This window comes from Tursiops truncatus, chromosome 4, assembly GCF_011762595.2.
Source record: "Tursiops truncatus isolate mTurTru1 chromosome 4, mTurTru1.mat.Y, whole genome shotgun sequence".
Classification (NCBI taxonomy): Eukaryota; Metazoa; Chordata; class Mammalia; order Artiodactyla; family Delphinidae; genus Tursiops; species Tursiops truncatus.
The window spans coordinates 76,968,554-76,992,084 of NC_047037.1; the positions used below are offsets into that span (position 1 = coordinate 76,968,554).

At 40.2% G+C, this 23,531-nt stretch overlaps 3 protein-coding genes across 4 annotated transcripts in view; 1 reads left to right on the forward strand and 2 right to left on the reverse strand.

Moving 5' to 3' along the window:
• HCLS1 (hematopoietic cell-specific Lyn substrate 1) overlaps positions 1-10,165 on the forward strand; it is a 40,748-nt gene extending 30,583 nt beyond the window's left edge. The window contains exons 15-17 of one of the 2 annotated variants that reach the window (XR_012331506.1): positions 3,061-4,965; positions 5,632-5,760; positions 9,719-10,165. The gene's annotated coding sequence lies outside the window, so the exon portion shown is untranslated. The remainder of the gene's footprint in view (positions 1-3,060; positions 4,966-5,631; positions 5,761-9,718) is intronic. The other variant, XR_012331507.1, reaches the window with a different exon arrangement.
• FBXO40 (F-box protein 40) lies at positions 377-12,845 on the reverse strand. Its single transcript, XM_033855214.2, has 4 exons — positions 12,825-12,845; positions 5,791-5,823; positions 3,001-4,953; positions 377-592 (listed from the first exon to the last, which is right to left on the reverse strand). The coding sequence occupies exons 1-4, from the start codon at positions 12,843-12,845 to the stop codon at positions 377-379; spliced, it is 2,223 nt and encodes a 740-aa protein (XP_033711105.1).
• A 6,475-nt stretch (positions 12,846-19,320) lies between these two features.
• ARGFX (arginine-fifty homeobox) lies at positions 19,321-20,844 on the reverse strand (the record flags this gene model as incomplete). Its single annotated transcript, XM_033855215.1, is given in 3 exon segments — positions 19,321-19,478; positions 19,481-19,892; positions 20,737-20,844. Coding segments are annotated over 3 exon segments (678 nt in total), but the record flags the coding sequence as incomplete, so codon positions are not given.
• Between the last annotated feature and the right edge of the window lie 2,687 nt (positions 20,845-23,531).

Consider the following 23,531-nt stretch of genomic DNA (forward strand, 5'->3'; position numbering starts at 1 on the left):
TGCTTATAAACTGAAAAGCTCTCCACAAAAGCACAGGCCTGTGCTGGTTATGGAATTTCACGGCTCTCTCATCTCATCTTCCAAATGGCCTCAACTCACCTATTTAAAATACTTCACAGACTGATTTATTTTAGAAAAAGAGTGTGGGGGGAGGGAGGAAATAAGTTATCAGTATGGCACTATAGCAGTTATACAAGCCATGGCTTAGGAAATTCTTCGGCCTTGTGCAGCTGCTCAGGTTTTGAAGGACATTTGCATGTTCCAAAACACCGAGATAAGCACATTTGCAGTTTACAGAAGGAAGTCCTCAAAACCAAACTCTGTCGAACTTTCAGTAACCCTGAGTGGGAATCCAAGAAGGGTGGCTTCTGAGCCTTTAGTAGGTGTGTCTTCCTCTTGGTCTGGCTTTAAAGGTTGTGACTAAAGTCTCTGAGGCCTGCTTACGGGGCTGACACATGCTGGTCAAAAGAATCGGGTCAGTCTTGTGTTCTACAACGTTGAAAGGACAGGACTTCAGGTGCTCAGACATGGAGGCAACTTCATTAAACTCCCAGCCCTTGATTTTGGAGAAGAGGCTGCTGAATTGCCAGATCTATGAGGAAAGAGAGAAGTTCCAAAGTAAACACTGGGGTGTTACCCTCAGGCCAGCTTTGTTTGAACAGTGTGGGGAAATGCCTTTCTGTTCTTAGATTCCTGAGAGTATTTAGTGGCTGCAGCATACATTTGTTAGTCCTTTCTCCAGCATCCAATTCCTAGATCCCCCTTCCAACTGATAATCATCCCAGCCAGCCATGTGTTGTGTGGAAATGACTAACACCAATCTGCTTATTGACATATACCCTTCCCCCATCCCCCACCTCCCCAGGAACAGTGGTTAGTTCTAGAATAGACATATGGTTCAAATCAGGACAACCAGTGCCAATGAGACTCTACTCCAGAACTTTTGTTTGTGATACCAAGAAGCAGATTCTCTTTTCCCCTCTGTGCTTGAACTTGGAAGCTACAGTCTTAGGAGCTTCTGGCAGCCAGCAGGGACCACGAAGCGAGAACTGTGTCTTAGAGTGGAGCCACAAGCGAAGAAGTAGAGATAAGAAATAGAGAGTAAAAAGGTCATTTGGGGGCATTTTGAGCTGCTAGATCAAGCCATACCTGAAGCCATCACCTTTGCACTCTTCAGTTATATGGGCCAATAAATTCCCTTTATTGTTTGTCATGTTAAGTTGGTTTTCTATTACTTAAAACTAAAAGTATGTTAACTAATAAGAGTCTCAGTAGAACAGAAACCTTAGGAGAAATCTAGAAGTCTGGCACTCAAATCCCTGTGGGCCTTTCCACCTAGGATGTGGTGGCAAAGCCACTAGTTTTAAAATCTGCCTATGAGGATAGGCATAATCTGATATCCTTCAACCTGATCATTTCACCCTCAGTTTCTTGTCATTGTTACTATATAAGAAAAGTGTATCCTGTGATCTATTAGTGTATCCTGTGATCTATAAGGAAATTAGTTTGTCCCAAATGATATTTAAGAGTGGTCAGCAATCACTGAATTGGGAAAAAATGTGAGCCAAAAAATAATGAAATTTCTAGTATGTAACTTAAATTATTTGCATTTGATTTTACAGAGGAAGATATTAGGTAGTTCTAAATGATACATTGTATCTTGGCAATACAATTCCCAAAGGCAGGGTCTTAGTCTCATTCATGTTTATGCCTAACACATGGTTGGTTGGCAGTCATTATCTAACACATGGATTGCAGGCATGGACTCAAGCATGAATTCATGAGGGAGAGTCTGATAATTATTTTTTGAAGAAGACTGCTCAGGGAATAAATAATAGAAATATGCAAGATGTTTTAGACATAATAAAAATAAATGTAAACATCTCCTAACTCCCCAATACCAGTTTGCATATACCCACATACTGGGAAGAGACTCAACAGTGAGATTTTGGAATTATTGACCTAAATGGGCATCATAAATTTGTGATTCACATTACCAATATATGTACCATAAGAGAGGATGCTATGGTGCTACGGCACCTTGGATATGACAAATTGGGAGTTTCACTTCTATAGAGTACAAGCCAATAGAACTTATACAGTTAAGCAAGCCTAACCTGATTGGGAAAAGGGGATGAGGTTTTTCCAAAGGGAAAGATTCTTTGATCTATACAGCAGAGTTTTTTTAAAAGAATTAAATAAGCATTTGAACCAGGGGAAATCAGTGGACCAAATTATTTTAGAATTTCAAAATGAATTCAACAGGGGCAAAACTTGTTTGTAAATAAATTGGTTGACATAGGGCTGAGGAGAATTTGTTGGCATATTGTATCAGTTGGAGTCCAGGCAGAAAACAGATGGCACACTCAAACTGGGTAATCTGAAGAGAATTTTATAAAGGAATGATATACAAATGTGTGGGCAGGGTATAGAAAACCCAGGCTAGTAACAATCTAGAGTGTTACTACCCTAGGCCTGAAAGGGAGGAAGGAAGTCAATGGAACCCAGAATCGGTAACCTATCAGATATCAGATACAGTTGGAGGGACATGGCCAGTGCAAAATGTCATGGAGGGGAGAATGCATGCAGGAAGGAAGCCAGAAGAATAACCATGTCAACCTCACTCTTCTCCCTCCTGACCATCTCCTGCTGATACACTCCCGTTAGATTAGCCCAACTGGAAGCTGGAGGGCAGGGGAGCTGGTTAAGCTAGTCTATAAAGATCAGCCTCCTGGGGGACAGATCACGATGGAGAATGGATCATGTGAGCAAACGGAAGACATGCAGGACACATACATAAATAGGCATTACCATTTGTATTGCCATTTTTATGTTTATGGGTCTGTCTCCTCTACTATGCTGACAGCCTTGAGTTCATAGACTGTGCTTTATTCCCGGTAACCTAGTACAATCTCAGTGCCTAGCACATGGCTTGGTGCACAGAAGGCCCTTAGTAAATACTTGTTGAATGAATGAATAAGTGAATGACTATTTACTTGCCTTTCTGTGAACTCTCCACGAGGTGCCTCCATGGGAATACCTCTTCTTCTTCCATTGCAGGAGGACCATCCCTCTCTCTTGTAACAAAGTGGCACAGATATTCCTCATCAGCACGGACACCTGGGAGAGCTGGGATAGGCTGATGCTGTCTAAGAACCCAGCAATGTACTGCAAAACCTCCAGGGGCAGGCTGGTTAGAGAATTCTGGTTTTTTCCTTCATGGCCTGAGAGATGGTTGTTCCCTCCCTCACTCAGCTCTGAAGCAACCTCCGGCTTGATGGCAAAGGTCTTGAGCTCCTGACTGTAGATTACTTTTGCCTTTTTCCCTGGGGGACAGAAATGGTTTTGAATAAAGGTACATCCCAAGTAGGCAAGGGGGCATCGGTGCTGGAACCAACCATTGAGACATGACTGAATGTCTGTGTGGACATTCTTGAAATGTAGGGGAAATTCATCCCTCCTGAAGAATTTGTTGCAAGTGAAAGTAAAGGCAGAACTGCTCTTGTTGTGTCTCCTGGTCACACACTCACTGTGGAGCTCCATATGGAGCCCATTCAGATTGGCAGTGGTTAGAAGGTCAGCCAGCACCGTCCTGGAGGAAAATTGTTCTGGCTCAAAACTGTATGTCTGTGTAGCAAAATCCATGAACACCCCATCAATGCTCCTGGATTCAGAGATGACATGACCTTTGAGTTCTCTTTCCAGAGCACACAGCAGGGTGGTTTTGATGAGATCTGATTTGGGGAGGTCCTCCACAGTGATCCCTAAATCCAAAGTATCTACTGCCTTGTGTTCACTTGGCCTACTACTCAACGAGGTGTCTCTGAGGTGAGCCCGCTTCCCGCAGTAGCTCATGGGAACTTTGAAGGTGTAAACAGTCTTCACTTCCTGAGCCTCGAGTTTGCCATAAACAAAGTCTCTCTCTTTAGGTGTACAAGCAGGCATCTGACCAAAGTGAATAAGCATCCTCCCATTGTGCACCAGATACATATTATAGTCCTTTGCATCCATAGCTGTTTTCAGTCTTTCCAGAACACCATCCTGCCAAGGGGCAAGCCCTGACTTTTCTATGGCTTCATGAAATTCCTGCTGCTTCTGGTCTTCCTGTGTTTCCTTCCCTTTGGCAGCGCTCTTTTCTACCATGTTGTTGCTGCTGGAAATCTGTTCTTTCTCTGGGCCATCCCTGCTCTTGCTCTCACTGCTCACTGATGAGCTCGTTAAAGCAGAGGCCGCATGCTCTTTGCTGAACATATTTTCCCACTTGTCAAACTTGGCTAGGTCCATCCCTTCTCTGGTTTTGGCTAATACCTCTCGTTCTTCTTGACTCAGCTCTGCCACCTCTCCGTTGGTGGTTGTTACCAAACCAGCATCTGCCCCACCCACCGCTCCTTCCATTTCCTTCCAACTGGCTTCACCATTCATGGTAGGTTCCTCTTCCATGGGTTCTCTAGTTTCTGGGAAAAGTTCTACCATTTTCAGAGATCTAAAGAGGACCTTCTGGTCTTGGAGGGCCAGGGCTGTGTCCAAGCACTCCTCATTGGGGGTCTCTTTCATGATGTTCTCGTGAAGGGCTGTTTCAGAGTCCAAGTTTGGCCAGCGGTTCCACTCCATGGAGCAGCAGACCACGCTGGCGGGGCACACTTGCAGGTGCTTGGCCAGCTTGTGACGGGAAATGGAAAGGGGGCAGCCATATTCGGAGTTGAGGCACGGAACCTGCTCCAAAGGGCACAGGAGCTCGTGCTCTGCCTCTTTGCACATGTGGAAGGTAGCACCGCAGGACAGGTGGCAGTTTATCACCAGGCAGGAGACACCAGGCTCCATAGGCATGTGGCAGTGACGGTTGAAGCATCTGTCACAGTGCCTGTGCTGCCCTCGTGGAGGCCTGCGCGCCCTACGCTGGAGACACCAAAGGCAAGGGGAAAGAGAAAACAAATGACTGCTGGAAGAGAAGCTCTATGCATGTCTGTGAGTGTTTACGTTTTAATTGACTTATTTCCTGTTTATTCATGTTTATTGTAGGAATCTTGAAAAATATAGAAAATCATAAGAAGAAAGCAAGAATACTCATAATCCCACACAATCTAGAAATAACAGCTATCAATACTCTTCTCTTTATTTCCCAATAGTTTATTCTATGTATTAACTGTGTTGAGAATAGAAAAAAAACAAAGGTGAAAGTAATGGGCTACAAGGTGACAATTGCTATTTTTGAGTTGTGGGTTGTGGAGGATTTATATGACACAGTTAATACTATGAATACAATTTTGCATTCTGCTTTAACTTGCTATTATGACATGTCTAGGCTGTTTTATTAATTTTTCTTTGCAAACTTTCTTCATAATGGCAGTGTAACACTCCAGAATGAGTGTTCTGTCATTCATTTAACCAACTACCACTAGGGGGTATGCTGGGAGGACATGGGGCATGACTGGTTTTGTTCACATCTTGGTCCCCAGCACCTGTCACAGGGCCTGGACCATCATAAGCACTCAGTAATATTTGCCGAATGAAGGAATTGTTAGCCATTTAGGTTATACCTGGATTTTTTGCTTTTTCATGTGTAAAGTGTTACTAAAAATCTTTGCTCACAGATCTTTCTCAGGTCTATGATTACCCCCTATTCTGTGTCAGTTTCTTCTAGGTTCTGCTCTAGCATCTATGGTTCGGCAAAAAGCCAATATATATCATCAGACCAAAAGGATAAATCTGCCAGATGCTTGGGCTACAGGCTAAATGAAGCCAGACCTGGACCTGTGAAAGGTAAAGTTCCAATAAGCACCTGGTACTTACCATAGCTTCCAAATTTCTTCTTGCTTTGTAACTCTAGGGGAAAATATAAATATACAAATATGAATGATTAGTAAGAAAAGTATTTTATCTGTTTTAAAAGGGGCCAAAGAGACTTCATGTATTCTTCCACCACCCTGGCCCACATTTTGCAGTCAAATATACTCTACCTAGATACAACAATTGTTAACATTTTGCCCCTTTCACTTTCTCTCTCTCTCAACACACACACACACACACACACACACACATTTTTTGCCAAACCACTTGAAGATAAGTTGCTGATGTCATGACCCTTCATCTGTAAGTACTTCAGCATGTATTTTCTAAGAATAAAGACTTTTTTTTGTAACTACAGTAACATTATCTCACCTAAGAAAACTAAAAATAATTTTCTAATATCATGTAACATGCTGTCTATATTCAAATTTTCCCAATTATCTCCAAAATATCTTCTGTACTTTTTAAAAAACAACTCAGTTTTGAACCAGGATCCCTTTAAGGTTAATTTATTACATTTGTTTGTTAAATCTTTTTAGCCTCTTTTCCTCTGGAAAAATCCCCCTCAACTTTTCTTTTTTAGAAGAGACAGCCTTAAATATCAAGGGAATTGTATGCTAGTTCATTCATGTATTCATTTGTTCATCCATTCATTCAACAAACATTTTTGATTACCTACTATGTACCAGTAAGTGAGCATAAGGGTCACCCGGACTGCTTGTTAAAGTGGCTTTAAACACTATTGTTCATTATAATCAGCTGTGATTCTTGTTAAATATATAGATCCCCACTGTTCAATATGGTAGTCACTGGCCACATGTGGCTATTTAAATTTAAATTAATCAAAATGAACTAGAATTAATAATTCAGTTCCTCAAGTCATATTAGCTACACTTCAAGTGTTCAATAGCTACTCTATTGGACAACACTGCTATAGATGCTGGCTGCACCCCTGACCTGAGCGAAGAGTGTATCCTGGAATTTACATTCTTAACACATTCCCCATCTGACTCATGCACTATAAGTGTGGAAGAGGGATCACGCCAGAATCCCTCTTAGGCTATAGAGGGATACCTCATACCCTAATAGTCAGCCTGACCACCAGTAGCTTCAGGGTTAACTAGAAGATTAATCAGACAGAGAGGGAGCTGAGCAGAGTGGAAAAGCTGTGAGGGTAGGACTGAGATGGAGCAGAATAGGATCAGGCAAAGAGCACATCTTTTGGATGCAAGAGTCTAGCTACTTGATCTTTTAACATACAATTTAACATTCAGGTAGGCTCCTGCCATATTCCAGATCACTCCTGAGGGGGAAAAGCCCATTATGGACTTACAGAAATTCATAAATACTAGGCTCAAGCATCTAGAATTATTTGGTACTCAGTAAGGAACCATTTACCATTGTAATTGGGGTGTTAACCAGTAGTAGTGGAAGAATGGAGTGGAAAGACCTAGAGTTAGAAACTGCTATGTAGAGAACATGATGGAGGCTGAGATTGTGAGACTGATGACGGTAGAAATAGGCAAGATGAGACAGAGAGGAGACATTACAAGGGAGGGTCAACTAACATTTTTGTTTCTGGCTGGAGATGGGGGAAGAAGAAGAGTCAAAGGTGATGCCAAGAAGGTGAATTAAGAAGAGAGAATGTTGGGTGTAATTCTGAGAAAAATAGAGGTCTAAGGAGGGAACTGTTTTGGGAAGAAAAATGGGTCCAGCGAGTGTAATACAAGTTGCTTTAGGTGATGACAGATCATGTGGGTGGGAAGATGAGGGGTTAGAATATAGAGATTCAGACTTGAGAAGTATCCACTTAAAAGTAAGAGGAAGCCATAACTGGGGAAGTGAGAACACAGAATAGAAATCTGAGCCATGAAGTACAAGGCTAAGTATGACCACTTTGGGGACAATAAGAAGAAGCAGAGCCAGAGAAGGAGAGACCAGTGAGCTAAGAGAGTCAGGACTATTGTTGCTAGATGTAAAGGAAAGGGTGAGTGATGGCCTCCAATGCTGCTGTGCGGTTAAGAACAGGGATGACAATGCCACTGCTCATGGCAGTTCCCCAAAGAGCTCTTGCCAGAGCATTTGCATTTCAGCTGTGAGGTGGGACCCTTGGCCATTCAAAATCTAGCGTTTGTTTGGAGTAGAGGAGAAAGCTATTAAGCACACACTCCAATGTTGGCAGGGCCTGTGCCCTGGCTGGGAGAATGTGATCATCTGCTTTCTATTCATAATAGACATTCATCAAGAATGGACTCTGGATGACTCAGGGTCCCCTGTTGGTTTTTAGGTGGGGAAGAAGAGGCAGATCACGAATGGAGTAAGGTTATGTGAAAAAAGCTAATAGCACCAGGAATATCCAACTTCGTATTTGCCAGCCGGGTTCTGTCACAAAGTTGAGCCCAGTTTCCAGCAAGGGCAAAGCAGCTCTGGCTAGTTCTGTGCACTCAATGTATGTAGTGAGAACTCTGCCCCTATCAGCAGGCATGTGTCTGGCTGGAGGGACAATAGTGATGAACTCTAAGCCCAATCATTTCTTTTTCTCCCTCTTCTTCCTCTTCCTCTCCTTCTCCTTCTTCTCCTTCTTCTTTTTTTAATTGAAGAATAGTTGATTTACAATGTTGTGTTAGTTTCAGGTGTACAGCAAAGTGATTCAGTTATATATACATCTATATCAATTTTTTAAGATTATTTTCCCTTATAGGTTATTACAAAATATTGAGTATAATTCCCTGTGCTACACAGTAGGTCCTTGTTGCCAATCATTTCTTATCCTTCAGCATTATAAAGATGGTTCTTAGCAACAGCGTTATTGAAGCTGGGAACATTTGTGGTGGAGTCTTATTGCTCTCCATCTCTTTGAGGTTATTTGAAAATATTCCTTTAAGAGAAAAGAAAAGCAATGAAGGCAGGCAACAAAGATGCTGTTGCTTTATGTTGCTATTTAAGGATCTTCTGCCAGGCTCTGGAGCTACCCCAGATGAGTGACTTTGAGAGAAGGCATGTGCTGAGCAGAAAGACACTGAGTGGAGATGACTTTTTGGAGACATTTGTCAGTGGAGGAAAGGAGAAAGACAAATATAGCCTAAGGGCATAAAAAAATCACATCTGAACCTTTTGTTGTATATCTGGGGGAAATCTTTCCCACTGAGATAAAGGACAATCCAAAATTGTTGATAGTCTAATTATTGCTGGAGAAACAGGGTAACCAATCATCCTGGTTTGCCTCGGTCTCTCCTGGTTTGAGCACTGAAAGTCCCAGGTCCCAGGAAACCTCTTATTCCCAGGCAAACTTAGACAGCTGATTGGTCACCTTAAGTTGGAGTCAGCTGGTGTTGCCTCAATTTAATCAAATTAGATTTATCATTGGTTGTCTTGTGACATGAGATGCCCTGTTCTCCCAATTTCTGTTCCTGTGCAGTGACTGGATACTTATCCTCCATGGGGTCTGTCTGAGTTTCCTAGATGGAGTGATTTCTCCATTTTGGATGTCATAGTGGAAGAGAAATAAAATATTAGTGCTTAACATGTGCATTTACATAACATCTCATTTAATCCTCACAATAATAATGTGAGGTGGGTATTACCATCTCCAGTTTACTGATAAGGACACTGAGGCACAAAGAAGCCTAAGTTTGTCTCGCTTCAAACTCTACTGTCTGCTACATCACACTGTGTCCATCAGAGACCCATAGAGACATTTGTGGTCCATCTCCATGGTTTGGGGAGAATGCAAGACCATGGCTAGAGTCTGTAAGGGGAAAGCCTTTTTTCCCCCAGTTGGGGCACAGAAAGGTGTCTACCTGTATAATCTTTCCAAATTGTAGAGAAGCTGGATGCTTCACATTAGGAAGATCCTCCATGCCTATGATGAATTTTTTTTCTTTTTTGGTCCTCCTCTGGACTACAACCCATACTGTGCCCTTCTGAATAGAGGAAACAAGAAGACTGCGCAGGTTCCATGCCTTTGCATTTCAGGGAATACAAATGTGGCAGGGAAGATTTTTAAGGTTAAAAATCTGCACTATAGGGACTTCCCTGGTGGCACAGTGGTTAAGAATCCTCCTGCCAATGCAGTGGACACGGGTTTGAGCCCTGGTCCAGGAAGGTCCCACATGCCGCAGAGCAACTAAGCCCGTGCGTCACAACTACTGAGCCTGTGCTCTAGGGCTCGCGAGCCACAACTACTGAAGCCTGCGTGACTAGAGCCTGTGCTCTGCAACAAGAGAAGCCACCGCAATGAGAAGCCCGCGCACCGCAACAAAGAGTAGCCCCTGCTCGCCGCAACTAGAGAAAGCCTGCCAGCAGCAATGAAGACCCAACACAACCAAAAATAAATAAATTTATTTATTTAATAAATAAATAAATAAAAAGGAAGGTTTCAATTGAGACTTGTCTCCTCTCGCGACTGACTCTGGGTGTTGATACAACCCGAGGGAAGTTGCTGTGATGGTGTGAGTGGTGAACGACCTGATGAAGGGCATAAACGGAACAGAAGTGCTGGGACCCATGGAATGTGTGTAGGCTGTGAAAGGAGCTCTGACTGGAATATCAGCAGAGGGTGGGAATGCCCCAGGAGGGATACAGGAATGATTTCTGAGGCCCTGAGAGTGAGTAGAGCTAACAGGACTCCCAGCACTCCATCAGCCTTCAGTGAAGGATTGGATTGGATGGAGTTGAACAGGACCCTAAAGAAGGCAGCATTTGAAACACCTGTGAGAGCAATTTGAGACCTTTAGGAGGAAGGGGTAATGATGTCAGATATATGCTAATTTGTGTTTTGTTGTTGTTGTTGTTTTGTTTTAAAGGAAGAAAAATAAATGTTTTCAACTTTATTTGGTTAATGTTGCCTTAACTGAATGGAAAAGACTCCGTGGACTCCAGTTATAACAGATACTCTGAATGCTGCCAGAATTGTTTGTAGGAGGTTACAACTTGTTCTCAACACTTACAGTCATAGAATCAGGAATCTGGCTCAGGTAGATAACCAGAAATCCTCTGCTCTGGAGCTTCTCAAACTTCAGTGTGCATAGGAATCACCTGGGCAATCTTTTTTGAAATGCAGCTTCTGATCTGGTAGAACAAATGGTCTAGGAAAGAGTCTAGGTTAAACTCTTCATTTTTTACAAGAGAAACTGAGGCCCGGAGAAGTAATGTGTCTTGCTTATGCTCCCACAGTCTCTGACTCTAATCACATGCTTTTCTTTTTTCTACTTCACCTTGATAGTTTACTGAGAAATTCTGTAGAAACCACAGTGCCACACAGAGCTACCTGCATGATGACGGCCAAGGGCATATGGGCAGCTTAGATGGTACCAAGGGCAAAGCAGGACAAGGCCTGGAAGAATGAGGAAGAGGTGGTGACCAAGTGTCACTGGCCAACAAGGTCATGAGAAGGCATAAAGCAGGTATATTTAAATCACTGACTCAAGCAAAAGAGAATGCAATTAACAGAAAATAGTTTTAACATTCTTCACTATAAAGTTAGTAGGCAATCAGGGTTGGTGTCAGGGAGATATTTTTAGGCAAGGGGCCCTCCCAGCACCCCTCACATGATGCAGCGACTATTTTGCCTCCTCATGTGGCTAGCCCTGGCAATAATTATTTATTCCTGAGCTTTAACTTTAGTGGAAGTGACAAGGTCAAGAGTTAAAGGACAGAGATTAACTGTTAACCTATTAACCAGTCAATTAATCTGTTACTTTAATTATACATTGTTAATCTGTTTCCCTGCTATGGAGATACTTAATTCTATGGAAAGAAAATGTATAAAGTTAAATATTAAAGTAATCCCTTTGCATCTTGAGATTTTAACACAACCAGTTGGCTGAGGATAGTTCCCACATCTGGTCGCATAATCCTGGGCTTTCAGGCTATGATTTCAGCCTTTTCACTATACCCTAAAAATCATCCTCCCTCAAATCTGTTCAACCTCACCATCTGCAGTTCTGTACCTACACTAGAAATCTCTCCACCTTTAAACTTTCTAGTTATTTAATTAGCTAGTTAATTCTCATATCTTGTACTTACATTATTAGTTTCAGTATTTTAAATTACTGTTTTGTATTGGCCAAGAAAGTGCAAACTAGATGGATTATTTAGGAGTAGCTCTGAGTCAGCTGGTCTGGTTGGTTACTGCTAAGCTAACATGCCCATCTTGCTAGGAAAGTACCCGGTATACCCCTTGAAGACCTTTGTGCCATGGAAACTCTGACAAAATTAAATGAAGTTAGGCAATTATACACAGTGCATTTGACTGTGCCTAGCAAACAGGCATAATTACAACCCAGACACCTATAGCAGAGTTATGGGATGCATCTGGAGGTTACAGGGGCAGGCAAGAAGGAAACAGGAGTTAAGGTGTCTGGTGGTAGGTCTCCTTTTACTTGACATTGGTGGCTTTAGCCTGTACAGTGCAAAGTTTAGAGTGTACAGAATCCCTTTTGCTGCACAGGCCACTTCCTAGGATGTCCTTAGCTGAACTTTTAACTGTATAACACTAAAGCAAGGTCCAGAGGAAAACAGGAAAATAAACACTGCTCCCTTATTCCTGCCAATTTGTTTGTGCATGCAACACTATGCTGTTATTCCCAAAGCTAGAAATAACCTATCTACACTTTAAAGTGTTTGACTCCTCAAGTATCATTAATCATTTTACTTTTGTCCCCCTGGAGTTGCAAGTTTCAAATTTGTGATAATTTTTGGTTTGCATGTATATACCATTTTTCAACTTGTAAAATACTTTCACTTCTATTCCATAGATGCATTTGGATTCAAGAGAGCTGGGGAGGAGTGAGTCATGTTTAGGGAATATTGTTAAAGAAAAACAGGTTTTAAACTCTGCAGGCAGAATTTAAATAATATACGCAGTAAATACAACTGTGCTAAATTAACTGGTAGAGTGACACAGGTGATGGAATTTAAAGTACATGAGAATGACTTGCAGTTTACATAGAAAATGCTGATTGGGGAAAGATCACAACATTTGGACTTCAGAAAACAGAAATCCTGGGTTCTGGGCCTTCCACCTATTTCCTCACCATCTCCTCTCCCCCCGCCATCCTGAACCCCCATCAATACTGTGTAACCTTAGAGATAGCACATAACCACTATGTGCTATCACTATGGTTGATTTTAGAAGAAAGAGCCTAAGCTGTTAGAAAGCAGGTCATCTCTTCCTGCTCTAAGATTTTAGATTCAAAGCAGGAGTTTACCTATGGCTGGGTCTCATTCTCAGTGCTAACCTTTTCACCCCCATATGTAACTTAATTTGCTTAACAACCCTCTTACTCAGAGCAAAAAGGTGATATGCCGCTCAGCCTCTGCCTCCATGTTCACCACTCTAAATTTCCCCTTGATGAACCTGCCCACATTTGAAAAGCTTACCTTAATGGCATGGGCTGAGTCAGCATCTGCTGCACTTGTGTCCCTTGATGGTGAGCAAGTAGACTGCCGGAGGTGGCTCGGCGTGCATTGGCTGCAGCAGAGGACGGAGTTTCGTCGAGGAGGTAGGGAAAGGAGAAAAAAACTTCAACAGAAATAGTTCAAGTGTTTTGAAGTTAAAAACAAAACTGTATCACAAGGGGCAATGTGACCAGGCTCAGCTTACGATTTTTTCTTTCTCTTGTATTTGTCCACACTCGGTCTCTGTTGGAGTGGCAGTTAGCAGGGGAAGCCGGAAGGCAAGTGGGGTTTTATATCAATGGGTTTTCTTTCCCTTGAGGAAGAAGGAAAATCCTTGTAAGAAGGATCATTTCAAGGCCCGAGCAGCCTCATAGAGTCCTGTGCATGTGGTTGGCAGATCCAGCTGTGCCCACAGTGGCTGGTGGAGCAGTCAGGACAGGCTGCCGCTCTAATTATAACCGTGCTTTTCACCTAAACCTATCAGTGGCTGAGGCAGCAACTTGTGCAAGTGACATGTGGTCCTGTTTCTCCTATTTCTTGTCGTGACAAGTGCCTGTCCTCTCCTGGCCCTCTTCTTTCCCAGATGGTTGGGAAAGGAAGATTTTGTAATTCAGAAATCAGGCATAGAATAAGTCCAGTCTGAGAAAATTAGAGGTGGTAGGAGGCTTAGCTATCACTTAGTCCAACTCTCTCATTTTACAGATGAGAAGACGGAGAATAGAAAGTAAATTGTTCGCCTAGATCTTCCAGCACTACATTGAAAAACGTAGTGAGTGGTTGGGACTTCCCTGGTGGCGCAGTGGTTGAGAATCCACCTGCCAATGCAGGGAACGTGGGTTCGAGCCCTGGTCCGGGAAGATCCCACATGCCACGGAGCAACTAAGCCCATGCGCCACAACTACCGAGCCTGCACTCTAGAGCCCGCAAGCCACAACTATTGAGCCCACTTGCCACAACTACTGAAGCCCACGCGCCTAGGGCCCGAGCTCTGCAAAAAGAGAAGCCACTGCAATGAGAAGCCTATGCACCACAATGAAGAGTAGCCCCTGCTCGCTGCAACTAGAGAAAGCCCGCGTGCAGCAACAAAGACCCAATGCAGCCAAATATAAACAAATAAATAAAGTAATTAATTTTTTAAAAAAGTAGTGAGTGGTCATCTCTAACTTGTTTTCTTTTTTTTCTTTAACATCTTTATTGGAGTATAATTGCTTTACAATGGTGTGCTAGTTTCTGTTTTATAACAAAGTGAATCAGTTATACATATACATATGTTCCCATATCTCTTCCCTCTTGCGTCTCCCTCCCTCCCACCCTCCCTATCCCACCCCTCTAGGTGGTCACAAACCACCGAGCTGATCTCCCTGTGCTATGCGGCTGCTTCCCACTAGCTATCTATTTTACATTTGGTAGTGTATATATGTCCATATACTACTCTCTCACTTTGTCACAGCTTACACTTCCCCCTCCCCATATCCTCAACTCTATTCTCTAGTAGGTCTGTGTCTTTATTCCCATCTTGCCCCTAGGTTCTTCATGACCTTTTTTTTTTCTTTTTCTTAGATTCCATATATATGTGTTAGCATACGGTATTTGTTTTTCTCTTTCTGACTTACTTCACTCTGTATGACAGACTCTAGGTCCAACCACCTCACTACAAATAACTCAATTTCATTTCTTTTTATGGCTGAGTAATATTCCATTGTATATATGTGCCACATCTTCTTTATCCGCTCATCTGTTGATGGACACTTAGGTTGCTTCCATGTCCTGGCTATCGTAAATAGAGCTGCAAGGAACATTTTGATACATGACTCTTTTTGAATTATGGTTTTCTCAGGGTATATGCCCAGTAGTGGGATTGCTGGGTCGTATGGTAGTTCTATTTTTAGTTTTTTAAGAAACCTCCATACTGTTTTCCTTAGTGGCTGTACCAATTCACATTCCCACCAACAGTGCAAGAGAGTTTCCTTTTCTCCACACCCTCTTCAGCATTTATTATTTGTAGACTTTCTGATGATGGCCATTCTGACTGGTGCGAGGTGATACCTCATTGTAGTTTTGATTTGCATTTCTCTAATGATCAGTGATGTTGAGCATCCTTTCATGTGTTTGTTGGCAATCTGTATATCTTCTTTGGAGAAATGTCTATTTAGGTCTTCTGCCCATTTCTGGATTGGGTTGTTTGCTTTTTGATATTGAGCTGCATGAGCTGCTTGTAAATTTTGTAGATTAATCCTTTGTCAGTTGCTTCATTTGCAAATATTTTCTCCCATTCTGAGGATTGTCTTTTGGTCTCGTTTATGGTTTCCTTTGCTGTGCTAAAGCTTTGAAGTTTCATTAGGTTCCATTTGTTTATTTTTGTTTTTATTTCCATTTCTCTAGGATCTAACTTGTTTTCTAGCTATGTTCATTTATGTTATATTCCACATATAAGTGATATCATATGGTATTTGTCTTTCTCTTCTGACTTCACTTAGTATGGTAATCTCTAGTCCATTCATGTTGCTGCAATGGCAGTATTTCATTCTTTGTTATGGCTGAGTAATATTCCATTGTGTATATATATACCACATCTTCTTAAGGCAGTTGTCTGTTGATGGGCACTTGGGTTGCTTCCATGTCTTGGCTATTGTAAATAGAGCTGCTATGAACATTGGAGTGCATGTATCTTTTCAAATTAGTGTTTTTGTTTTTTCCAGATATGTACCCAGGAGTGGAATTGCTGGATAGTATGGTAGTTCTATTTTTAGTTTTTTGAGGAACCTCCATATTGTTTTCCATAGTGGCTGCACCAATTTACATTCCCACCAACAGTGTTCAAGGGTTCGCTTTTCTCCACATCCTCTCCAACATTTGTTATTTGTAGACTTTTTGATGATAGTCATTCTGACAGGTGTGAGGTGATATCTCATTGTGGTTTTGATTTGCATTTCTCTGATAGTTAGCAGTGTTGAACATCTTTTCATGTGCCTGTTAGTCAGCTGTATGTCTTCTTTGGAGAAATGTCTATCCAGGTCTTCTGACCAGTTTTCAGTAGGGTTGCTTGTTTTTTTGATATTGAGTTGTATAAGCTGTTTGTATATTTTGGATATTAACACCTTTTTGGTCACATCATTTGCAAATATTTTCCCCCATTCCATAGATTGTCTTTTTGTTTTGTTTATGGTTTCTTCTGCTGTGCAGCAGCTTTTAAGTTTAATTAGGTCCCATATGTTTATTTTTGCTCTTTTTTCTTTTGCCTTAGGACTGATCCAAGAAAATATTGCTATGATTTATGTCAAAGAGTGTTTTGCCTATGTTTGCTTCTAGGAGTTTTATGGTTTCATGTTTTACATTTAGGTCTTTAAAGCATTTTGAGTCTATCTTTGTATGTGGTGTGAGGGAATGTATTAATCTCATTGTTTACATATAGCTGTCCAGTTTTGGTATCAGGATAATACTGGTCTCAAAATGAGTTAGGAAGTGTTCTCTTGTATTTTAGACGAATTTGTAAAGGATTGTTAATTCTTTAAACATTTAGTAGAATTTAACAATGATGCCACCTGGGCCTGGACTTTTCTTTGTGGAAAGTTTTTAATTACTAACTCAATCTCTTTACTTGTTAAAGGTCTATTTGCAGCATTTCTATTTCTTGTTGAGTCAGATTTGGTATTTTGTGTCTTCCTAGGAATTTGCCCATTTCATCTAAGTTATCTAATTTGTTATACAAATTATAAAGTAACACAAATGTTCATAATATTTATTTATAATGCTTTTTATTTCCGTAAGGTTGGTAGTTACATCCCATTTCTGATTCTAGTAATTTGATTCTTCTTCCTCTTCTCCCTTGTCCCCCTCCTCCCCTTCCTCCTCCTCCCCTCCCCCTTCTCCTCTCCTTCATCTTTTTCTTTCTCTTCTTCTTCTCCCTCTTTTTCTTCTTCTTCTTTTCCTCCTCCTCCTCCTCCTTCTTTCTAGCTTGCTTTGATTTCATTGGTTTGCTCTATTGCTTTTCTATTCTCTATTTCATTTATTTCCACTTTAGCCTTTATTTCCTTACTTCTGCTTGCTTTGGATTTATTTTGCTCTTCTTTTTCTAGTTTCTTAAGGTGAAAAATTATTAATTTGAAAGCAAAACTATGGAGACAAGGATCAGTGGTTGCCAGAGATTAGGGGAGAGGAAGGGATGGATAGGTGGAGCACAGAGGATTTGTAGGGCAGTGAAACTATCCTATATGATACTATAATGGTGGACACATGACGATTACCTATTTGTCAAAATCCATATAACGTACAACACTGAGAGCTAACTCTAATGTAAACTATGGACTTTAGGTGATAAAGATGTATCAGTGTAGGTTCATCAGTCATAACAAATGGACCATTCTGGTGTGGGTTGTTGATAGTGGGGAAGGCTGTGTGTATGTGGGAGCAGGGGCTATATGGGAAATCTCCGTACCTTCTGCTCATTTTGCTGTGAAATGAAAACTGCTCTAAAAATAAAGACTATTAAAAAAATAAAACATAATTAAAAAAAAAACAGTAAGCAAAAAACCTCACAACCTAAGGGCCAATGTCTCTACCCTAGGTCTGCAGTCTTGCCCTTCAAGATCCCTCTGTGATGACCCAGAATGTGATGGGTAACAAGACATTCAAACCTGCTACTGCTACTATCTCTATTACTTTCCCCCAGTGAATGCTGATACAGTTATTGTTATTATATAACGTATGCTACGAGATTATTCACCTAATTTCTCCTATGCTTGATTAATCACTTAGAAATGTCCTTTTTACTTTCTAAATTGAGAGAGAGGTTGGAGTTTCTTCTAATTAAATTGCCTTATGATCAAAGAATGCTGTTTGTATGTTATTGAGTTTATTAAGATTTGCTTCGTGGTCTAATATGTAGTCATTAGGTACTTGAAAAGAATGTGTATTCTCTACCAGCTGAATGCAGAAATCTACATACTTTCATTAAATCAAGCCTATTAACTGTACAGTTAAAATCTCTACCCATACAAAATTTTTATTCATTTGACCTATGGATAAAATCATCTATTATGATTATGTATTTGTTAAGTTTCCCCAAGAGTTTTGTTAATTTTTACTTCATATATTTTGGGAATATGTTAAATATATACAAATTCAGAATTATTATATCTTTCAGGTTAAATGTTCCCTTTATTCTTGTCTAATATAATTTTACTTCCAACAAAATGTTTTGCCTTAAAGTTTAATTTGATAGATATTAATATAACTATGCCAGCTTCCCTCCTATTTAAAAAAAACGGTTGATTTGAGAGCTTATTCTTTAAATATAGGCTTTTTCAGCTATAGATTTCTTTCTAAGCACTGATTTAGCCTCATCCCATAAGTTTTGGTATATTGTGTTTTTGTTTTCATTCATCTTCACATATTTCCTAATTTTCCTTCTGATTTCTTCTTTATTGGTTATTTAGGAGTATGCTTTTTAATATCCATATATTTGTGAATTTCCTGAATTTTCTTCTACTATTGATTTCTATTTTCATTCCATTGTGTTTGGAGAACATGCTTTATATGATTTTAACGCTGTTAAATTGATTATTTTATGGCTTCAAATGTCTTTTATTCGAACATTTCCAATGTCCATTATTAAGTTTTAAACTTTTCTGTACAGAGGTCTTAATTTTCTTAGTTAATTCCTAGATACTTTATATTTTTCATTGAGAGGTACTTATCTTGTTATGTGTTTATTATTGCTTTTGAGAAGTGCCATTAATTTTGTTCATTAATCATATAGCTGGAAAATTAGCTTAACTGTCATTCTAAAAGTCTGTTGAAAATGTAAGTTTATAAACCTGCTGACATTAAAAGTGGATGACCCCTAAATGCTACTGACCTTTTAAAAAGTCAAAGATAGTCTTGGGAAGAGGGAATTTTGCAGTCTCATTGGCCATCAAAGGGACTAGGAAGTCCTCTCCAGGGAGAGTTGTGGGGCTGATTGTGTAGTACTGGGCTATACTTGCGGGAAACTCCTAGTTTTTACAACATTTCCATGGAAATCCAAGTAACACTGAGCCAGATATTTGGGTTAAAAGCAGGCAAAGGAAAGAGCATGTACAAGATGCAAGAAGATCCTTTTTCAATACTGTCTGATATTTATTAGTACTTTGATCAGCAACCTCCAAAGTGTGCCATACTGAAGGGGTTCTGGAATTCCAGGCTGTTTCTTAGACTGTAGGCTGCAAAGCTCCAGCTTGTCATACTGAAGCAGGTTTGCCCAGGAGAGAAGCCTACAGCTGGATCAGCAAAGAGGCTAAGAAAGGAACTCTATTCTAACTGGGCTTTGTCGGTGAGAGATAATGATACAGAGAATGGAAAGAAGAGCTGGCTATCTCATCCTCATCAGGAAAACTGTACAGTTCCATGATTTGTGCTATGTCATAGGCATCAGAGTACAAAGCAGGAACTGAGGCCACTAGCCTCTCCAACTGAGGATCTTGCATTTGGACATCACTTGTAGCAATCTCAGTGATTATAGAGTCCCTTGCCCAATGGAAAGGGTCTAAGGGCTGAGGTGAGTGGGAGCTATAAGAATCTGAAACTGCAGGGAGAAAAGAATGAGGACTGGTTGATGCTGTGGGCACATTCTTGGCTGGAAGGACCTGGTTCGGTGGCTTCAGTGATTGCTGCTCTTGTTGCCACTGCTGCTTCCTCTTTTTGAACTGCCGATTCCTGAACCAAATCTGGGAGTGGGGGAAGAGAGATTATGGTCTGTTACTGGAGAAGGAGTTTGAGGCTTCTCCTGGGTGAAAAAAGTCAGATTATAACCCTCATGTCCTCTCCAAATCACTATGATACTGAGTTCTGAGAGAGCAGAGGTAGGTATGAATGGAGTCAATAGGAACAATGAGGGATCAAGGCTGGGCCCCAGAGGAAAAAGAAAGAAAAAAAAGGAGGGTATGTCTCAGAGGTTGTGCTGGGGGTTCAGAGAAAGGGTCCTGAACTCTAGAGAAGAGAAGGAAGTTCAGGGATGTAGGGAGAGGTGGAGAATTTGAACTAAGGGATTTTCAAGGATTATTTTAGAAGGCCTCTTCAGTGAACAATATTCTAACAAAAATTTGGGGTCTTAGCAGACTCAGTTGTTGGAGAAGTTACTTGTCTGTTGGTAATAAATGATTACCAGATTAGTCTGTTGTGAATAAATGAGTGCAGGGTTTTGCTAGAGAAGTTCCTAAGTAAGAAGTCTGTCAGGATGAGAGTCATTTCTCTAATTTGAGCTCTTTTGTACCTCTGGAGTTCTAATTCCAGTTATACTATGTATTATCTCCATGACCCAGTCACTTGGCTCCCGAAACTCACTTTTCCACATCCTCTAAACTGGGTGATAATAAAGCCAGCATATACAATGTGCCCAGCTCAGTACTAGCACACAGTAGGTACTCAATAAATGAAGTGTTACTACTTCATTGTGTTACAATGAAGTAACAATGTTACTTCTTCATTGTGTTACAGAGGGAATTTCCAGGCTGAATGGTAGAATGTAATTTGGATGGGGGCTCAAAGCACACCTCAGAGGATCAGACAGACCTTTATTGGTGACGCTGGTAGGTTGAGTTTTAAAGCAAGTTCTCTCTGGAGGTTTTTATCTGGAAACATATTGCAGCTAAACAGAGCCTCCAACTCTTCATGCTGTGTGTGTGTGTGTGTGTGTGTGTGTGTGTGTGTGTGTGTGTGAATGAGGTGCGTTCATGAGGCTTCTTCCATTTTGCTGTAGAGCAGAGATGGAGAGGAGGTGGTTACAATCCCCTTCCCACTCAGATCCCCAAAATACCACAACTGTGAATTTCCCATGTCTTCCCCCCAACCAGGCTTGGAATCTAGGAGATAAAGATCCCAGGTCTTGACTCTAGGAGGCTGAGCCCTGTGTAGCAGCACTCTGTCCTCTGTTTTCTGAAATTTAGTTTGTCCCTGCTAGGAAATGTTACCTCTTCAATTTTCTCTGTACCCAGTCTGTCTACCCTGCCTAACCTTACGACAGTGGACAGTGGTTTCCCTTGTCTTCTTTTCCATATTTTGTTTCTTTTAGAAACTGGGAAGAAACCTCATGTCCCTGTGCCTGAATATATAACACACTCTTCAAAATGGGTTTCCTTTTCTCATTTATTTATTCAGGAACCTAGTCTATCTCATCTAGAAAATGGGTTTTTTCTTCTCCAGGCTTTCTGAACCTCTATTCTTTGCTCTTCTGAGAAAAGGTTCATAAGAAATGAGACATAACTAAATATGTGGAGACAATTGAAAAATTATGGAATATTTTTAAAAATGGCAATGGAGAGAAAAAGGAAATTTTCTAAGAAAATACAATTACCAAAATTTGCTGAAAAGGAACTTCAGACACTGAATGGACTAATAACCATTAAAAGAACAAGTAAGTTACAGAATTCAAGGCAATGTTGTGCTAATTCTCCTGCTATATGCCCATTTCAGTATAAGGAAGAAGAGTCTTCACTTGGTCCTCACTTCTGTATTTGAAGTTCCTAACACCAACACTAAAACCAGACAAGAATATACACTACCAACAAAACTATAAAACTAATGCTACTTATGAACACACACAGAAATAACTTTTACACATATATTTAATATAATCACATATTTAAATGTACATATTCCTAAACTTATAGTATCTAATTTATTTTTGAAGTTCATATATATTTGAAATCAAATATATAAAATATTAATTTATAATTATTGATTTTTTCTACTCACATTTTACAAAAGTATTCTATTCAAACTGTTTGCATTTACTTTAAATAGCCATATCTTCATCAACACTCTGATCCTCTTCTTTTTTTGGCCATGCCACGCAGCATTCGGGATCTTAGTTCCCTGACCAGGGGTCGAACCCTTGGCCTCTGCAGTGGAAGCATGGATTCTTAACCACTGGATAGCCAGGGAAGTCCCCTGATCCTATTCTTTTAATTAAGTAGTGTAGTTTTACCAGGCATATAATCTTTACTTTGAAATAAGTTTTTTGTGATACAGCACTTTCGGAATACGTTTATGAAATGCTGTTACTAGGAATTTTGTTTTAAGTTACAAGAAACTTATATAATATTAAGATAACTCTTTTGCCCCCACATTCATCCTGTAAGGGTGCATTTGCAATCTCTACAACTTACTAGTTACCATATTGCTTTAAAACAAGACAATGTTTTATTCATGTATTTGTGTTGTCATGTATGGAAATAGTACAAATTTGAAACCATCCTTGTTCCCCAGCCACCCAATTACTCTCTAGAGCTCTTTTGTATAGTATAGTAGCCACTACCCAACATGGCTATCAAACACAAAAATGTGACTAGTTCCACCAAGTACTGAATTTTTAATTTTATTGAATTTTAATTAATTTAACTTTAAACACTGGTTTTCAATCCAGTTATTGGGAAGCTTTTTAATATGCTTAGAACAACTTGCATATGTGAATCTACTCTTTCAACTGTAAATTTTATGAGCTCTAAATGCAGAGTAAGTATTTCTGATGAAAATTTAGCATTTACATTGAGATATGTTGGTAAGTGTAAATTTTTCACTGGATTTCAAAGTCTTGATATGAACAAAAGAATGTTGGGACTTCCCTTGTGGTCCAGTGGTTGAGACTCCACGCTTCCACTGTAGGTGGCACAGCGCAGGTTCAATCTCTGGTCGGGGAACTAAGATCCTGCATGCGGCACAGTGAGGCCAAAATAAAATAAAAATTAAATTAAAAAGAATGTAACTATCTCATTGGATTGTATATTGTCTGTTTAGCAGAAATGTTACAAGTTAAGATGTTAAATCCTATGTGATATATACAATGTCTGATTTAATTATGTATTAAAAATAAAGGTAAAGGCTTTAAATTTATTATCTATTTGTGTATTAAACACAACATATGAAAGTAAATTAAATAAAAAGCTCACAGGTGATAAAAAGGAAAAGACTAATCTTTGTGTATGTATTTACCTTTTTACATACTCTTAAATTATTATCAGCTTGCTTTTGTGTTTATTTGTAATATTATCCCTTTTAGTAAGGTTATAACAATTTTTTGCCTCAAAGATTTATGCCTATATCTTGGTGTAAGAACCAGACTGTTCTGACACTTCCTTTCTTGTGTTTATCAAATGGATCTTGAAGCTGCTGATTGTCTGTGGCTTCCCACTTATCTGTGCACAAAGATGCAGAAGGAAGACAGCAAGGAATCATCAGGGCTTAAGAAGATGAGAACCCCCCAGACATCAACAGTTATACACTGGAAGGTTCATCAGACCATTCTGCGAAAAATCATCTGTGAAAAGATGCTTTTAGACATACAAAAGTTGAAATAATCCATTACCAGC